The following is an 18,380-nucleotide window of genomic DNA, read 5'->3' as shown; positions in this document are numbered from 1 at the left end:
TAAATACTTGTCTATTGTATATTTTCACCAATTTGATAATTTACTTGAAAAATTATTTATAGATATTTTCGACACGTTCTTAAGGATTGGTTTACTTAAATTAGTTATGTTTTGTGATGTTGATAATGGGTTACATATTAGATAAGTTGGTTTTGAGTCAAGTGAGTTTGATATTAGTGCTTTTAAATGAGTTGATTTTAGCTCATGATTAAATGAGTGTTTTTTTGGGTAAAGTGGGTCGACATATCAAATGGGTGGTTTTGGGGTTGAGTGAGTTGACATGTCAAATGGGTTATTTTGGGTAAAATGGAATAGCTGGTTGACAAGTAAAGTGAGTTAGTTTTAAATCATGTGGTCAAATGAATTAGTAATATTAAAATTAAATTAAAATAAAAAGATCTTTCAGGATAACCTGATAAATCGTAAGAAACCAACCCAATATCAACCTGAAATTTTCAGTTTGTTAATTTTGACGGTTGACAGGTCGAAAAACCTGATATCATGAGGGGTTTAAGTTGGTTTTCGGTTAGATCAAGTATTAATAGACCTATATTGTTGATGGTGTTGAAAACATTTTAAATGTAACTGACTAAAAAATAACATTTATGCTTACATACACATAACTCATTTGTAAACTTTTAACTCAATAAGTGGTATCATATGATAGTATCATCTTATTAGGGTCATGTTATATTTATTGATTCAAATTTTCTCATAACTCATATAATGTTTTTTTCCTCCTATTTTAGATTCTTCCAAATTTTGTTAAAATTTATAGTTTATTTCCGTTATATTTTAACTTTAATACACCTTTTGTGAGTACATACTTATTCGTTTTATCATGTTAACAACCGGATATTATGCTAGGATACAAAATTATCAAGTGGTAAATATGATTTCGAATAAGCATATGCTTTATACACCCCTCCCTTAGTTGAAGACGTTGTGGTCCCGTTCAATTGCCCAATTAATTGTATTGTGTCACCACCTTTTGTGGGTCCCAGATGGTGCTTTGCGAGATTCAATAAATTACACACACCGAGTCCCATTCCTATTAACATTTATTTCACCGTTATGTTTTTCTTCATCTTCATCATTTTGGTTTCTTTGAAAAATCATTTTCAATCTTCAATGACATACTATTGAAAAGAGATTTGTTTTTTTTTTACCTAATGTCTTCCCGTAGTTATAAGTTGGTAGAATTAGCTCACTATTTAGTTTTTTATATAAGATCATTAAATTTAAAATCAAAGTATGTTAATCTCTGTGTAATCAGCCATGGTTTATGGATCACAAGATGAAAATGACATTTTTTTTTGTCTGCCATGACACATAGACCACAAAATGACATTTTTAATAGAATGGTTCATCATGACAACTATTCATGCAACTCTGAAGTTGCATGCCCTTTTGATTTTTAGCAACGATATTTTTTTTACAAAATATGAAATTGATCTAAACAAAACCAAGTAAAACCAACTTTAACCCACTACCACAGATCTTGAAACCAGCAAATGACACCCACAAAATTGGTTTACGTTAATCTAAAAAACATTGCTATTTTTGTGTTATGATAAGACATATGCTTTATACACCCCTCCCTTAGTTGAAGGCGTTGTAGTCCCTGTTCAATTGCCCAGTTAATTATACTGTATCACCACCTTTTGTGGGTCCCACATGGTGCTTTGCGAGATTCAATAGATTACACACACTGAGTCCCATTTTTATGAACATTTATTCATTTATTTCACTGTTATGTTTTTTTTTTCATCTTCATCATTTTAGTTTCTTTGAAAAATCATTCTCAATCTTCAATGAAATGTAATTGAAAAAAGATTTGTTTTTTTTAACCTAACGTTTTTCCGTTGTTATAAGTTGGTAGAATTAACTCAATGTTTAGTTTTTGATATAAAGATCATTTAAAAGTGAAAATTAAAATCAAAGTATATTTGCGGTTAAAAAACGTACACGCTAACAATAATTCGTAGGGTTGTTGATAATATTTTTAAAATAAATAAAAATTTATAATAAATGACTTTTGAGTTTTGACGTAATTAATTTCAAGTTCAGTAGAAAGATGACTGCACATTCAATCATCAAATAAAATAAAATATAAAATCAATATATATATTCCTCCCCAAATTCAACCTCTGTATTCCAATTTGAATTTCAATTTCCATTCCAACTGGTAAAGAATCTTTAATTCCAGCAGTTAATTCTCTATCATTGTCTACTTTTTCTAATGCTAATTGAAACCCGTCTGTCTATTTAATTATCATCAAAACCCTAAAGAGAAGATTTAGATTTTTCTAGGTTTATGTTATTACAGTTATATATGTTCTTACACATGAATGAATCAGAAATGTGATTTTGCTATTTCATTCTCATCAAGAAATTTTTGATTGGCATTTCAATAGTTATAGCAGAATGGAGAAGCAGCCTGGTGCTGTGGATTTCAAAGTTGGCCAACTGGCGGAATTGAGAACCTTCCAGACAGGATATCGTGGTGCCTGGTTCCGTTGCAAGGTACCGCTTTCATTCGATCGAGTTATTATTTCACATACATTTTATTTAGACTTGAAAAAATGAAAAATAATAACTCGATCGAATGTGTGAAACATCTACGTGCTCTTTGAAGAAGCACAAAAGAAGGCTTGGCTGCTTTTGAGCAATGAACTTGCAACAAAATCTAAGTCTCTTTGTTTCCGTGTCTATTTATTCCATCAGATCTTGAATATCATCCCGGAAAAGATGAAGGTCAACCTGCAGTACTACGATTTTGACCAAGAAAGTGAGCTGACTAACTAGTTGTAGAAACCAATGATGATTATTGCTTGCTAATTACTAGTTGCATTTCATCGGTTTAGATTAAACGCAATTTCTTTATTATTATCATTATATTTGGGGAAAACGGTATCTTGTAAGCTTTAAATTATCGGCCAAGTTACATAAAAGTGGGGAGTAACCAATTGAAACATGCCTCAAGATTACAGAAAAGCCATGATTATGCCAAGTAACTAAGCACATTACAAAGTTAACCATAAAAAGTAATTAGCAAAGTAACCAATTGACATACTACAATCTGCAAGTGCAAAGTAACTAAGCAAAAGTTACCAGTTTACCACTGGCCATGGCCCACCACAAAGTATCTAAGCAAAGTAACTAAATAGAATTACAAAATTAAGTAAGCAAACTAGCCAAGAAATTAACCAAAACTACCAGACTAGAACTGGGACTATATGGTACATAGCTTTTTTGTTGCCGGGCTGTGTATTTGTTTAAGGCAATAGGCCAAATCTTAGATGTGGGTTGTGTAGATCGGTTAAATTTTTGAGTGGTTATGTATACATTTTTTATTTATTTATTATGTTTCAAGTCCAGAGTGTAGGTGTGTTGATTCTAAAGATTAATATATAATCTCTAGTATAGTTGAAAACTAAGGTGTGTCTTAGGATACACGTAATATCCACATATAACTCCTTTTGGTAGTCAGACAGGGTCTTGGGTAACTCATTGTCTGGTTTACAAGGGACAGACACACACAAGCCTCTTTCTTTCCCCTTTTGTCAGATTATGTAATTTACAAGCGGACTCATGTGATGCCACATCAGTTTTATTAGGACTAAGGGGGCGTTTGAGATTGCTTATTTATAAGCACCTTTTAGCCGGAAAATATAAGCAGATACCTACCTGCTTATAAGAAAGTGTTTTTTTCCTACTTAGATAAGCAGCTAAGGAGTCTTTCAGAGAATGTTTGTTATTTCTTATCTTCTTAAAAAACCAAGCGATAAGCAGATAGCGGAAAAATAAGCAATCCCAAACATCCCCTAACTTATAGGACCAATTTTTTAGTTTTGAAATGATCCCTGCTTTTGACATTACTTGCTTTTGTTTAGTTGTACTCTCCTTTTTGTCTTTTATTATGAGCATGAATTTCAGTTTTAGCTTAAATATGTTTGCAGAGCCAAGCTGGGAACCGATTTACAAAGCACCTCCTCATGGCAGGAAGACAAGGCAGTTTAAAAAACAACTGATGTTGCGGCCTCGTTATCCTCCAATGTATCATATAAGTGAAGTGCCTCCTGCCAAATCAATTTCAGAAGTTTGTGTTGTGATAAATGGTAGATGGAAGGTTGGGGATACGGTGGACTGGTATTTTGACAGTATTTATTGGTCTGCAAGGGTGATCAAAGTATTGAGCGACGTTGAGGTTCAGGTAATGGATTTATATCTAGTTGCTTGTTTTCCTTAGCCACATACATGACTGGTGAAACCTTTATGACTTGTTTATCTACAGATTTAACTACCTTTCAACTCAGAAGTATTAGGCTCCAAACTCTTCCTTCCCTTTTCTATTAACATAATCATGCTATTTGCTATTCTTTTACTAAATGCAAGTCTTCTGATTTATCAATTCCTGATGTAATTACAAAAATCTAACGTAGTATCACCCGTCTTTAACTAATTAGTTGATATGGCTATCCGAGACTTCTATGGCTCATGTATGCTTGAATTATCTTTACATAGTACTCCCTCTGGCCCAAGATACGTGTCCACATTTAGTCCCATACTTGCATTGGTCCAAGAGCTTTGGTTTCTATAGTTTTGGGGTTTTTCGAAGCATTGGGAATTCTATATCTGATTTGATTAGTAACATAATATATTTCTTTGTACAAGCCTAACTGATATATTCCATATCAGATTTTAATTCAAACTTTTTTTTATAAACTAAACTCCCATGAGCATCATGTGCTAAGAGGATTGTTAAGATTTTATATATCTTTAAATAATGTTAGCTAGTGCTTTAGTTCCTTTGTCACTAAGAAGATATGAGATTTACTATGATATATGTAACATTGCGTCACAAAGGAGATATGAGATTTGATAAAGGATGTAACGGAAAATGTGTTTGGTGTTTTATTATTGGAGTTGGAAATTTGGAATTGTACTTTTCTTGCAGCAATTGTGAATTGTGATTTGGTCATCTGATATGAGCTCTTGTTTGTACGTTCTGTAGATAGAGTTGCCAATGCCTCCAGCAGGAGAAGGCCAAGTTTATGATGCATACTGTAAGGATTTACGCCCGTTCTTAGATTGGTCAGAAAGAGAAGGCTGGACATTGCCTACCGTGGTAGCTTTCTTGTTTTCAATTATATAACTTCTCTTTCTTATGACCACCCATGTATAAAAACAAATCATATGGGCTATCCAAGTATGTATTTTGTGTCATTGATACTGTAAGGACCAAAAACATGCTAAATGACAAAAGTTCCCTATAGTTAGTTAAAAATAAATTAGGGGTATGCTTGGCAAAAATAGTTGTAACTGGAGTTTTTGGTATATGTGTTTGGCAAAGTAGCAAGAGGTGGAATATAATTTCTTAGGGTGGTATTTAGGTAATTTACTCTTTCATAAGCTCAAGTTACTAGCCAAAAGCTATTTCAGCTAGCTTATGGTTTTGGAGCTTATTGAATCCAAGGCTACTAGAAAATTTGGTAGCCATACAAAGCTTATGAGCTTGAGCTTATGAAAACCATAAGCTCCTATAAGCTGCATGCCAAACAGGCAAAAACAGCCCCTTAACACATATATGTTGATATCTTATCAAAGTTTTTTTTGTTTTTTCAAAAAGAGTACAAGTTAAAGGTTATTTTGACATCTGGCATGTTTTAGGTATAAATGCCACATGACACATACTTGGGTGATCTCTATGATAGTTCTAGGGGGTGAAGTAAAAAGTTGAATACTTGGTGGTGTTCACATACATTGTCGTATCTTATTTTTGTTATAAATACTCTAGCTTCTATCTGCCTAATTCATTCCTTCTATAAATGTTAGTCTAATAAGCCTTGTGTTAGAATAATAACAACTCAAGTTTTGTCAATTGATCTTCTTAACATAATTGATGTTGCATGATAGCTCCATAATGGATGTCTCATAGTGTTTAGACAGATAATCTAGTCATGTCATAAATTGCTATCTACTTTTCGTAGCTTCATGTCATACATATGGCCAGATAATACGGTCTTCAAGTAAATGCCACTGCAGCTATGATTAAATTGCTAATGCATTAATTTTCAAAATTTTCTGTTTCGCACTAAACAGTTAGAGAATCTCATCATTATACCCCATAAGCGGAAAAAGGGAAACTCACAAGATTTGAATGTAGACCTGTTTTACTGTTTTAGTTTTTTCTTTTCTTATTGTTCAATTATTGGCTAAAGTGCTAAACTAAGATTGGAATGTGAACTAGTGTGATGCAAAAGGTTGTTTCTTGTTCAGATCTTGTAGCCTGGTCCCAGGAACAAAAGATGTTCTCATCCTTTTCTAATGCCTTAGACATGCTCTCATTGATGTTAATTTTTTCATGCAGGGAGGCGAGACTTCAGGCAATGCACAACTTATCTTTCCATCAAAACAAGGTAAAGTAAAAGATTTATAGGCCAACACTTCTTTTATTACGTAATTCATTAGTGAATTTGTGGGCTTCTAAGTTGAGTGACATATTTTTGAAAAACTGTCTGCTAACTGGTGGTAAATGACCAAACTTTTGTGTGATACTTATAATAATTTCGTCCTTCAACCTCAAATGGAAACATCTATCTGCTACATATATATGCATCTGCTATCTTTACTTACAATAATTTCTCTACTTTTTATCGGGTTTTCTGAAATTTTTTAGTAGATGAACATCAATGTGTCTTTGTTTGAATGAACTTTTAACTGTCGTGAAATGCGAAGAACTTGAATTCCTTACCATTTGATTCGAAGGTAACCTAGTGAACATAGGTTATTTTTTTGGTTAGGAATTGTTATATTCATTATTGAACACTGGTCAACATAAACGTCAAACCACTACATGTCAATTTCTTCAACTATTTCTTTAATTATCCTAGTAAAGTAATCACTAACCAGTCAATACAAACAACAAACCACCAAAAGCATCACACCTTTTTTGGGTGAAATTAAGGGGCGTCTTTCTTTCCATTAGCTATCTGTTGATATTGCCTGTCGTCTTTGTTGGCTACATCTCTTCCATTGGCCACCATACACACCACTAATTTTGTCATCAGCTAGCTCACACTAAAAGCCTAAAACCTAGACACCGTGTGTAGATCGTAGGTGACCTGAAGTTGGTTTATAGATCACAGCTCGCAGGTGACCTTGATGAGGATGATGGTAGGTGGGAGCCAATTAATGGCCTTAAATATGGTGATGTATTAAAGGCGGCAGAAAAGGAAGAGGCAGGAGAGTGTACATTGATTAGATTGAGGATATAAATGTTGACTAAAATTGAGAATGTTTAATTTATGATACTACCAAATCAAATATAGTAATTGAAAAAAAAAAGGATTAAATTTGTCCTAAAGAAATGGTTTCTCTAGAGAATGTCTTCTTGGAGAGGATGAGCAAAAGAGAGACCACGGAAGCTGTTTGCTTGTTATAGCAGGTCACATATAGATTGTAAGAAAATTTAGGTTCATGTCATTAAGTGGTAATTTTGAAATGCTCATTCATATGTTTAAATTTTTTTGGTAAAGTTCGCTACATTTTGGTACAATCTCCCAATCTTTTGTTATGATATCTCAAACAGTTACTAGTATTACAGTCCATGTATGGTAAGGTGTAATAAGTCCATGCTTATGTAATGTCTTTTATCTTTGCATTCTAATTCTGATTGTAGCTGCACATGTTTTACTGTTTTGGGTATGGGTTTAGAAGTTGAGAATGCTGCTTGTTCACCTCTCAATGTATCTTCCAGCACACGTATATCAGCGGAGGGAGGTTCAGAAAGACAGAGTAAAGATGTAAATTTGGATAATAATTTTATGGAGGGAGATATGAAGAAACAGAGTTCAGCTCATGTGGATACTGCTATTTCTGAAGAAAAGGTGCAGAGTGAAGATGTAAAAATGGATGATGATTTTACAGAGGGAGATACCCAAGAACAGAGCTCATATCCCGTGGATACTGTTATCTGTGAGAAAAACATGCAGAATACAGATGTGGAAATGGTTGTTGACTTTGCGGTGAGAGATACAAAAAAACAGAGTTCAGATCCCGTGGATGCTGTTATCGTATATGAAAAAGAGCAGAGTAAAGATGTAAAAATGGACGATGAATTTGTGTTGGCACATACAGAAAAACAGAGTTCAGATCTTGTGCATACTGTTATGGAGGAAAAAGTGCAGTGTGAGGATGTGAAAATGAATGATGATGGTGTTGAAGAGAGTGTGTGTGCGGAAGAGTCAGCAGTAGATGAATGTGATATTGACCGTGGCACAAGCTTGAACATAATGCATGAGTACACACTGGAAGCAGCTGTTACTGACCTGGAGGAACTTGCTAACAAAATCAAATGGCTGAAGGCCATTCTAAATAACAATGGCAATCAATCAACTATTAATCATACCCCGTCTTGGAAGCTTGAGCCCTTCCTATCACATTAGCCTAAAGATGTGATCAAGGAGAAATCAAATAATCAAGAGTTGTTTAGCATTTTAGTATTCAATCATAAGAAACTTTTGATAAAAAGGAAAAAAATTATTGCTGTAGAAATTTGTTGTAACCAAACAAATCTATGATACCTGTTCGAAAAGAAAATGATGATAGTTGTTAAAAACAAGAAAATTCAATATACAAAATCGCTCATTGCTCTCATAGACCAATACTACAAAAACTCTTGCTTTTATATGTTAATTGAGGTTATATAAATCTGTTTATTGTTATTTTCTATTCAATCTTTCATGATCTTGTTATATATTAAAGGAAATCATAAACACAACCCATGAACCTATGCATATATATTGTTGAAGAAGCTACTTATGTATATGGTATGTAATATATTTTATTTTCCATTGAATAAAGGGGTGATATTAGATACACCTCCGTTTATACAAAAGCTCAAAAGCTAGTCATGCAAAAGCTCAAAAAGAATGAAGACCGGTGATCATAACACTGACTTTGAAGGAAAAGCAAGAAAAACTCTGAAGCGCGGTAACTCAAAGACCGACGTTAGTGGGAAAAAGTTTGTCTGAGCCGTTGTTCTCAACACTTGCTTTCCCAGTTTTATAAATTTTTTGAGGAAAATTTCTAAAACACTACATGGTTCAAAATATTTCTCATCCGTACAAAATTTTCAGTAGTATAGTGGTTAGCCATTAGCAAAAATACCAATTAAGCTCTTATTTATGGACCGTCCTACTTGGTCTTCTATAGAAGCATTTATATAAACAAAATGATTAAGAGACTTAGATGACTGGTTAAGAAAACTACCTGGAAATAAAATAGAAGGAATTTGTGTAGTATCTATTGGCCGTTTGATAAGTGTGTGTGGTAATTAGCTAGGTGATGATATCAATATATGCTTATTTATGTTTTTTTTTTTAATATCAAATTATCGTAAGTGGAAGGGCGTTCATAACGATTTCATATGTCTTTGGAAGGAAGCCAAATCCCAAATCAAATAAAGTATTTGATTAATGAACGTCTCTTTAATTGTCAAAAAACCATCTATGCAAATCTTAATAAAAGTATAAGAAAGAAATGGAATTAGCTTACCAAAGGTTTTATAGGTTTTGTACTTGTTACTATATATATTTTGTCTCTTCATATATTGTGTTCATAGATAGTCAGATAGATTACGTAAAATTTGAATTAAATTTATCTTACTTCGTAATTTTGAAAAGATCAAAGTTTGTAAAAAAGTTTTTATTGAAGTAGTTCCATTACCGTTTCTTTACCATTTGCTAGCCACCTAAAATAATACCCGATGACAATTAAACCTGAGATCCGAATACTTCAGGAAGATTAAGCGACTAAATCCAAATTTGTAGCAAGACAGAAACAAGGATTGGAATTAGTGACAAAAAATAGCATTATCATTTGAACCAATGGACTGCTACTAAGCTAAAGAATTTCACAATCAATATTTAAGAAAAAGTAAAATAGTATCATCTATCCTTCTTTCAAAAAACCAAAATTTTGATCAACAAAAACAAGCTACTAAGCTCGATGGCAGCTGCCACTGTCTCCCAACGCCATACCGCCACAGTCTCTCTTAACACATGCTCCGTTCAACAACCACGAGCCACTGCCCAAAGACTTCACATCATTTTTCACTTGATAGCCACATTAGCCATCTTGTACTATAGATTCACCAACCTAATACATGGTGATGTACCCACCTTACCATGGGCTCTAGTTACTTCGGCCGAAGTTATCTTTGCCTTCGTTTGGTTCTTAACACAAGCCTTTCGATGGCGTCCAGTGGCTAGGGAGGTTTCACTTCAAAACCTCCCTGATGACAATGAGTTGCCTAAAGTGGACGTGTTCATATGCACTGCAGACCCTAGTAAGGAGCCTACGTTGGAGGTTATGAACACGGTATTGTCTGCTATGGGACTTGATTACCCATCAGACAAACTATCAGTTTATTTGTCTGATGATGGTGGCGCGCCTTCAACGCTTTATGCTATCAAGGAAGCATATTCTTTTGCAAAGAGCTGGTTACCTTTTTGTAGAAAGTATGGGATCAAAAGTAGGTGCCCAGACTCATTTTTCTCTACATATGGACATGATGAGTTACTTTTTAGAAGTGATGAATTTGAAGTAGATGAAGAGAACATGAAGGTGAGTACATATATATTCATCAATAAACATAAAATTGCATATATTAGACTAAGTATATCTTTTAAGACAGCAAAACATAATAATTGTTAATTTGTTAGATCAGTTTAAGATTATGTATAATTACAAATTAATTCCATATGTGTAGTTAGCATACGAACAATTCAAAGACGACGTAGAACGAAGAACCAATGGAGCTTCTTCTATAAACGATCGGCCACCATGTGTGGAGGTATGTTTTTTTTGTCTAGTATTCATATCCAAATATGAAGCTAGTGCACAATTCTATATTATTCTGGTGAAGTAATCCACAAAATTTCACGTTTTGATTTGCCTCAAATTCAGATAATACACGACAACCAAAAGAGTGGGGATGATGAAGTTCAAATGCCTCTGCTTGTCTATGTATCACGGGAAAGAAGACCTTCTCTTCCTCATCGTTTCAAAGCCGGAGCTTTAAACACTCTTGTATGCTCTATATACATGTGACAATAAATAAGTTGGACTAATATAAACAAACATGAGTTAGTTCTAATCATATATAAGTGTCTCATATCATGCCTTAATTTTGTAGCTTCGAGTTTCTGGAGTTTTGAGCAACGCTCCATACATGCTTGTGCTGGATTGTGACATGTATTGCAATGAACCTGCATCTGCAAAACAGGCAATGTGTTTCCACCTTGATCCAAAGCTCTCAAGTTCGCTTGCATTCGTCCAATTCCCTCAAATCTTCTATAACGTAAGCCAAAAAGATATCTACGACGGTCAAGCAAGATCAGCATACAGGGTAATTTGATCATTTCGCACATGTTTTTGTTTCCTAGATTATTCATTCAAAATCTAGTCAGTTTAGACATGTAAGTTAATTAGCTATGGTCAGGTTCTATCGTAGTGTGAGATATACAGTAAATGATTTATGTTTGTTAATTTTTCAGACAAAATATCAAGGGATGGACGGGATTGGGGGCACGATTTGTTCAGGAACAGGTTATTACTTGAGGAAAAAAGCGTTGTACGAATCTCCTAATCAACAAGGTATGTATTCTTCATTTTCCTTTCTGTTAGTTTTTTGACGTATCCCTGCCTTTCGCTGTAATAAGACTTGAACCCACAACTATCAGATGAACATCTTGTGCGTCCAATGGAGAGCTTTGGTCAGTCTACCAAGTTCATAGAGTCATTAAAAAAGGAAGATAGTCAAACAGAACTATTCCCAACGGTCATTATAGAAGAAACTAAGAAGCTTGCTTCCTGCTCGTATGAAGATAATACCAAATGGGGCAAACAAATTGGTTACTCATATGATTCATTACTAGAGAGCAGTTTCACCGGTTATTTGCTGCACACAAAAGGATGGAAATCTGTTTATCTATACCCAAAAAGGCCCTGTTTCTTGGGTTGCACCACCATTGACATGAAAGACGCCTTGGTTCAGCTCATGAAATGGTCGTCAGGTTTGCTTCAAGTTGGTCTATCCAGGTTCAACCCTCTTGTGTATGGGGCATCTAGAATGACAATCTTTCAAAGTATGTGTTATGCCTACTTCATGTACACTCCAATTTTGTCAATTGCATCTCTGCTTTATGGAACCATACCACCATTGTGCCTTCTTAATGGCGTCTCATTGTACCCCACGGTAAGTAAACCTAAACCAAAATTCTTGGGAAAAACTAACTCTTTAAATTCTTTCATATGTCTTAATCATCTTTTAAAGTACACTACTAATTCAAAATGGGCGTCTGAATATACGTCCCATTTTAAATATCTTACTTTGACTTTCAAAGTCTTTTTCCTTTAACTTTGACCTCATAAATTTTTGTTTGTCTTATATATAAGTTGATCAAAGTTATATCTATAAAAAGTACATTTAAAACTCAATTCACTCATATGTTTTATATCAAGTGTTATATAACACAAAAAAAATATTTACGGTCAAAATTGAAAGAAAAAGACTCAAAAAGTCAAATTTGTTTGTTTTTAGTTAATCAAACAGCTGTTTGAAGTGAAAATACGAGGTAACCAGTTATTGTATATCAGGCATCAAATCCATGGTTTAAAGTGTTTGCTGCGGTTTATGTATCTTCACTTTTGCAACATTTATACGAAGTATTGTCATCCGACGGATCATTTGTGACATGGTGGAATGAACAAAGAATCTATTTCATAAAATGCGTTAGTGCATTGCTATTTGGTTGTCTTGATGTAGCGATGAAGTCATTTGGCGTTGCCAAAGCTAATTTCAGATTGACAAACAAAGTGGTGGATCAAGAGAAACTCGCGAAATATGAGAAAGGTACCTTTGATCTTGAAGGTGCAAAGATGTTCATGATACCGTTGACAGTCATGGTTTTGTTGAATGTTGTATGCTTTGTTGGTGGTGTCAAGGGAGTAATAAGCAATGGCAATCTTGATGAGATGTTTGGGCAGCTATTCATGTCATGGACAACTCTGCTATTCAGTTATCCGATCCTTAAGGGGCTTGTACCAAACAAGACCAAAAGTAAGAAGATTAAGAATTAACTCTAAAACTCTATGTACTCTGCCTGTAAAAATCAAAAATTATATCTTTGTGGATTATTTGACATTATAGAGAATGTACCTTGCTGAAATAAATCATTTGGAAGATATCCTGTCTAATATATGGTATTTCATATTCAGAGGTATTGAAGTTATATCTTTCTGTAGTTAATTTCTTCTTGTTTTTTCGCAATTCTGATAGTATGCTCTTAACGTGTTAGGAACAATCAAACCTATATATTGTCGAAACCTAGGCCTATGAAAAAACCAAATACTATACATAAGATCAGAAAATGAAGAAAAGTAAGCTAAACTAATCACACAGTTGAAGAAAATATATACCTTAATTGAATTAAAGGTTAATGCAATGGACCCTTCGACCATCTTTAAAACGTTGTGCAGAAAGATCACAAAACTAGTGGTATAGTTAGCGATACAGATACTTGAAATGGAGTCATGATGCGGGCCCAAGCCTAGAGGAATGTGTCATTTTTTTCCCCAGAGGCCCAAGATCATACAAGTATGAGGGCTTCATTAAAATGAACATAACTTGGAATGCGGGGCTCTAGTTTTGGCCCGTTTGTCTTTTTAGGCCCATTCTAAATTTCAGGTATATTTTAAGGTTTTATTATGATGCTAAAACAGTCATCTAGAAATATATTAAATTTCAATAATTTTTCAACTCACAAAATCCGTGTGTGAGTGAAAATTCACCCTAAATATAAGTATTGGTCGATTTAATGATAATTGGAAAATTGTATATGACATTCGTGTGAATCAACATGTTCAATTTGTGTTTCTCTCGTTTCTAGACTACATCTGGTCAGAAACTAGTGACACACTACATGTCATGCGAAAAGGATTCACAAACGCACTTAGCAACAGCAAGAAAGCCGATCTATATTAGTTTTGTGACACATACAACTAATAAATTGAAACATCGATCATTTTATTTAAAAACATAATTAAGTGGCTATGCTATATATCCTTATTTAGACATCAGAAGTACTTGTGATATGCAACTTCAGAAACTCCAACTCCGACTCTAAGCTAGACGATTTCCTCTTCTCATTCTCTAACTCCAATCTTAGCTTCTCAATCACTTGCATTAGCTTCTCCTCTTTATCACCATCACCACCACTCTCTTCGGCTCCAACCACAGCAAGCATATACATAACTTTCTCTCTTTGATCATCCAAACTCCTCTTCAATGTCTTCAAGCTCCCTACAACAACTTCCCTATCAATCCCACCGATATCAAGCTCACCACCACCACATCCACTACTTACCGCACTAGGAGAACTTGCTTTGCTTGCATCTGTAGACTCTCCTTCTTTTCCAGATATCAAACTCTCTCCCCCAACTGTAATTTGTTTCACAAAATCATCGTCCTTAGTACCTTTTTCCGTTGGTAAACCTACACCAAAGTTAGGCCATTATAAGAAGCAAATATAGATTTATTGAACATATATAGTGAATCTCTTCCACTGTGTCTCAAATGCTAACTACTAACTCGTTGTTCAAAAATAAAAATAAAAAATTAACCTACCTTGATCAAGATCCTTGGATATACTACTGGTTGTGTCCCCAATGGGAAAAATAGGATTTAACTGATCACAATTAGCATCCAAATTAAAATTCCATCCACTAATCCTCCTGTGTTTCTGCAAACTACTACCACCTTCAATTTCTTCGTCTTCGTCTTCAATATCATGTTCCCTTTGTTCTTTAGTCATTGATGCAATTCTTTGAAGTTTATGTTTTTTGAACCTGACTTCAACAGAAGGCAACCCCTGAAGCAAATTCTTCACAAGAAAGTCACACCCTTTACAATTCTTGAAGAAATAATGCTTCAACAATTTCTGCGCAGTTGGGCGTTTCAAAGGATCAAGATCTAGACACAATCCAATCATCTCCTTGAAATATTTCGACAACTTGGGAATATTACTCTTGTGCCGCCCTTTCTCTTCCTCTTTTTGGTAATCTGAAAAGCGTAAACCTTTTGTTATCTTCATCACTAAAGATTCCGAAAATGGAAGGTTGGATAATGGAGGTCTCCCTTGTGCTAACTCAAGTGCAGTGATTCCAAATGACCATATATCAGCCTTGTAGCTATATCCATTATATGAATTTATAACTTCTGGTGCCATCCAATAAGGCGTCCCAGTGATTTCGTTAAACATAAGACAACGAGAACTAGATTCATAAATAGATGCCGAAACACCAAAATCTGCTAACTTGATTGACCCATTTGAGTCCATTAATATATTGCCAGCCTTGATATCTCTGTGAAGATGGCCTTGATCATGAAGATAACAAAGGCCCAATAACGTTTCTTTTAAAACTATCGAAATACAAGACTCAGAAATTCCATTTGGAAAGCAAGATGCAATAATGGATTGGAGTGAGCCCGCGGACATGAAAGGCATGACCACCCAGAGACGTTGGCCCACCGTGAAAGAGCAATGGGCTTTCAGGATATTCGGGTGAGATAAAAGAGACATTGTTTTGGCTTCACGACGAATATTATCAAAATCGTCGGTGGTTGATTTATCAAGGTCAATAGACTTGATGGCAACAACGGAGGAGGTAGTGGTGCATAACGCCTTGTAGACCACGGCGCTGCATCCTCTACCGATTTCGTTGAGGATTTGATAGCTGTTGGGATCGAGTGGGTAAGTGACTCTTTTGAGTTCATCTTCATGATGAGCCATTTTGGTGGAGTGACTTTTTGAAATGTGATGAGTTTCCATTTTTTGGATAGAAAAGTAATGGGCCGTAGCAAATTTCTTGTGAATGTTTGATTTATATTTCTTATACTTAATATGGTTTTATAGCCAGTGAGTGTGAGTGAGGTGATCATGCATGTGACCGCGCAACTGTTTTTCAAGTTTAAAGATATAGCATAATAATGGCGGTAGGTTTGATTTTGAGATATGTAAAACAAACAAAAATTATACCAGTATATGAGAATTTATTGCCATTTTCTAACACATGGGCCTTCTTGCAATATTACTCCGTAATAGATTTGATACTAGCCCATTTTCTGATGGGCCTCCAGATTATTGGAGCAATTTTGCCAAAATGTCTGGATGTTAAGATTTTAGAATTGTTATATCTATTGAAAAGTATCGATTTTTATTTTTTATTTTTATTTTTTTGTGTGTGTGAAAAGTATGGATTATAATACTCCTAGAAATGTCAACCACGGTGCAATGGTTAGAGACTCTAATTTAGAGTTAATTCTTAATATCATGTTTATATTATTGAAAAATATAGCATGTCTGTAAGTGGTCTTAATTAATTAAATGCCATTGTATTATTCACCATTTATTATGAAATACTTACATTAATTAAATATATAGTAATTCGCATTAAAAAGTAATGATAAGTACGTCATGATGTTTTTTGGTTCATATGAAGAACAATTAAAATATTTATCAAACTTTATTTTCATATGTTAAAGAACTCAATGAATCAATTTCTTGAATATCAACTTTTGTTCGGTGATGGTTATGCTGATAGACTTTTTTTTCTTTTTCCGAACATTTAGTCATTATACGACGTTGGGGAAACCTCACTGTAAATGATGAAGCCTTGCACGTGCCCTAGACAACGAGATGTTAACCATAAGCCATTACAAGTATTTAAAGGAAAAAACCTCAAGGTTTTGTTATCCTTAAGGATCGAACTCAAAATCTTGAGTAAAACTGAAATGCCTCTGACCAGCTAGGCTGACCTTCACTTGTCCAATAGTTGGACTAACAAATGTCTAATCGCTGACCACTTTATGTTTTATAGCCAATTTTATGTTCATTTAGTTTGATTAGCCATTTTTAATTAACTTTTAGTTTACTTGATCTAGTAACGGAGAGCATTTCAGGATGGTTTTCCTTTTGCCTCACAGGTTGTATTTTATTGTTATTTGTACTTTGAATAGTCGTTGTGTTGACTTTTCAGTAAAATCTTTGACTGTTGTTTCTTCTACACAAAGACGTTCTTGATTAACATTATAACACTCGCTCATTCATTCACAATACCATTGATTTTGTCCTAGCTTATATAGTACGAAGAAGAAGATTTACTTAAATAACATAGATATATATTATATTAAATAATCTATCGCATCAAAGTTATGTTCGTTTGTTCAAAAATAAATAAAGTGTGAAAACTTGAAACATTAAAGAGGGGATTTATTTATTTAACAAAGGTGAAATTATGATAACAAAAATGGAAAGAAAGGGAGTACAGAAAACATCCCTAGAATGTGTTTAAGGAAAACTCATCATATCTTTGACAACCAGGCTTTGTCGGGAACATGCAAACTATCAGGTTTTGGGAACTCACCCCATTCACCATTTGTCACACATCTTATCTAACTTAATCAATCAATTTTATAGATGCCATGATTTAAGTTGGTGTGACAAAAGTATGTATATATAGCATAGTATTTCACTTTTCTATCTATTAAAATATATAAATAAATCATGATTATTATATACAAATAAAATAATAATATTGGTATGACTCGCGATTGTGTTATATATGGATTTTAATACTTCAACTACAAAGTTATTAGACTGCTCCCAAAGTCTCGTTGGTTTACTTGTCGCTTCATTTTTCTTAACCGACGTTATAGGTAGCGTCTTGTCGTTTTGTGAATTCGGTTCTTTGCATCGCTTAACAGGCTAAGGAGAGATTAGGATATAATGAGTCCCCTTTTACATGTTTGTGATACATTGCGATATTTGTGTGATGATGTTGTGAACCTTAAACAAATCTCTCTTTTTCTTTTTCATATGTAAATGAAGTTTGATATGTAAATGAAGTTAGCATAAAAATTTCACTTACAAACGAACTTCTACAAACAAGGTTTATAAGTTGGCACCAATGGAGTTGTTTTATTTTTCTTTCTTTATTCTCTCTCTATATTTTATTGGACCATATCAGTTTGTAAAAATTTGTTTGTAAATATAGCATTGCTCTAAAAATATTTACTTTTTTTTTCCTTATATAAATACATTTATTTAAGACGAAACCGGTAAGCTATGAGTATTTTTCTTTGTTGAATGACAAATTTGACTTACTGGTATCATCTATTTATGAATTTAACTTCAATTTAAGAAAAAATTTACTATACATTCTTTCAGTTTTCTGACACCAAAATTTGAACCATACACTTTGAAATTTCAAATCCTTTTAGAAGAGTCGAGTTGACCAGGCTCGACTAGATA

The 18,380-nt window shown here is 33.9% G+C and overlaps 3 protein-coding genes across 4 annotated transcripts; 2 read left to right on the top strand and 1 right to left on the bottom strand.

Annotated features, from left to right (window-relative positions):
- The first annotated feature begins 2,081 nt into the window (after positions 1–2,081).
- Positions 2,082–8,663, top strand: LOC122586019. 2 transcript variants are annotated; one of them, XM_043758136.1, is made up of 7 exons: positions 2,082–2,188; positions 2,418–2,526; positions 2,728–2,791; positions 3,963–4,216; positions 5,018–5,128; positions 6,374–6,422; positions 7,720–8,663. In XM_043758136.1, the coding sequence occupies exons 2-7, from the start codon at positions 2,428–2,430 to the stop codon at positions 8,448–8,450; spliced, it is 1,308 nt and encodes a 435-aa protein (XP_043614071.1). In that variant the 5' UTR covers positions 2,082–2,188; positions 2,418–2,427; the 3' UTR covers positions 8,451–8,663. The 2 variants fall into 2 exon arrangements, with proteins under 2 accessions (XP_043614071.1, XP_043614070.1); XM_043758135.1 differs by having other exon boundaries at positions 5,018–5,131.
- A 1,351-nt stretch (positions 8,664–10,014) lies between these two features.
- On the top strand, positions 10,015–13,149 carry LOC122593412 (cellulose synthase-like protein G2). Its single transcript, XM_043765825.1, has 7 exons — positions 10,015–10,632; positions 10,778–10,861; positions 10,975–11,097; positions 11,204–11,416; positions 11,565–11,664; positions 11,751–12,265; positions 12,667–13,149. Exons 1-7 carry the CDS (start codon positions 10,015–10,017, stop codon positions 13,147–13,149), a joined length of 2,136 nt encoding a protein of 711 aa, XP_043621760.1.
- An 872-nt stretch (positions 13,150–14,021) lies between these two features.
- LOC122585215 (serine/threonine-protein kinase BLUS1) lies at positions 14,022–15,917 on the bottom strand. The gene is made up of 2 exons (XM_043757327.1): positions 14,696–15,917; positions 14,022–14,563 (listed from the first exon to the last, which is right to left on the bottom strand). Exons 1-2 carry the CDS (start codon positions 15,897–15,899, stop codon positions 14,139–14,141), a joined length of 1,629 nt encoding a protein of 542 aa, XP_043613262.1. The 5' UTR covers positions 15,900–15,917; the 3' UTR covers positions 14,022–14,138.
- Positions 15,918–18,380: the final 2,463 nt, after the last annotated feature.

This window comes from Erigeron canadensis, chromosome 1 (assembly GCF_010389155.1).
Source record: "Erigeron canadensis isolate Cc75 chromosome 1, C_canadensis_v1, whole genome shotgun sequence".
Classification (NCBI taxonomy): domain Eukaryota; kingdom Viridiplantae; phylum Streptophyta; class Magnoliopsida; order Asterales; family Asteraceae; genus Erigeron; species Erigeron canadensis.
This window is presented reverse-complemented; position numbering and strand designations above follow the sequence as displayed.

What these genes read in the sequence shown, in the direction of transcription:
- LOC122586019 (XM_043758135.1), top strand. Translation starts at nt 2,428, where the DNA reads ATGGAGAAGCAGCCTGGTGCTGTGGATTTCAAAGTTGGCCAACTGGCG. An exon ending in GTGCCTGGTTCCGTTGCAAG is followed by an intron (nt 2,527 to 2,727) that starts GTACCGCTTTCA and finishes TTATTCCATCAG; the next exon opens with ATCTTGAATATCATCCCGGA. An exon ending in CTACGATTTTGACCAAGAAA is followed by an intron (nt 2,792 to 3,962) that starts GTGAGCTGACTA and finishes ATATGTTTGCAG; the next exon opens with AGCCAAGCTGGGAACCGATT.
- LOC122593412 (XM_043765825.1), top strand. Translation starts at nt 10,015, where the DNA reads ATGGCAGCTGCCACTGTCTCCCAACGCCATACCGCCACAGTCTCTCTT. An exon ending in AAGCAAGATCAGCATACAGG is followed by an intron (nt 11,417 to 11,564) that starts GTAATTTGATCA and finishes TTAATTTTTCAG; the next exon opens with ACAAAATATCAAGGGATGGA. An exon ending in GCGTCTCATTGTACCCCACG is followed by an intron (nt 12,266 to 12,666) that starts GTAAGTAAACCT and finishes ATTGTATATCAG; the next exon opens with GCATCAAATCCATGGTTTAA.
- LOC122585215 (XM_043757327.1), bottom strand. Translation starts at nt 15,899, where the DNA reads ATGGAAACTCATCACATTTCAAAAAGTCACTCCACCAAAATGGCTCAT. An exon ending in ATCCAAGGATCTTGATCAAG is followed by an intron (nt 14,564 to 14,695) that starts GTAGGTTAATTT and finishes ACTTTGGTGTAG; the next exon opens with GTTTACCAACGGAAAAAGGT.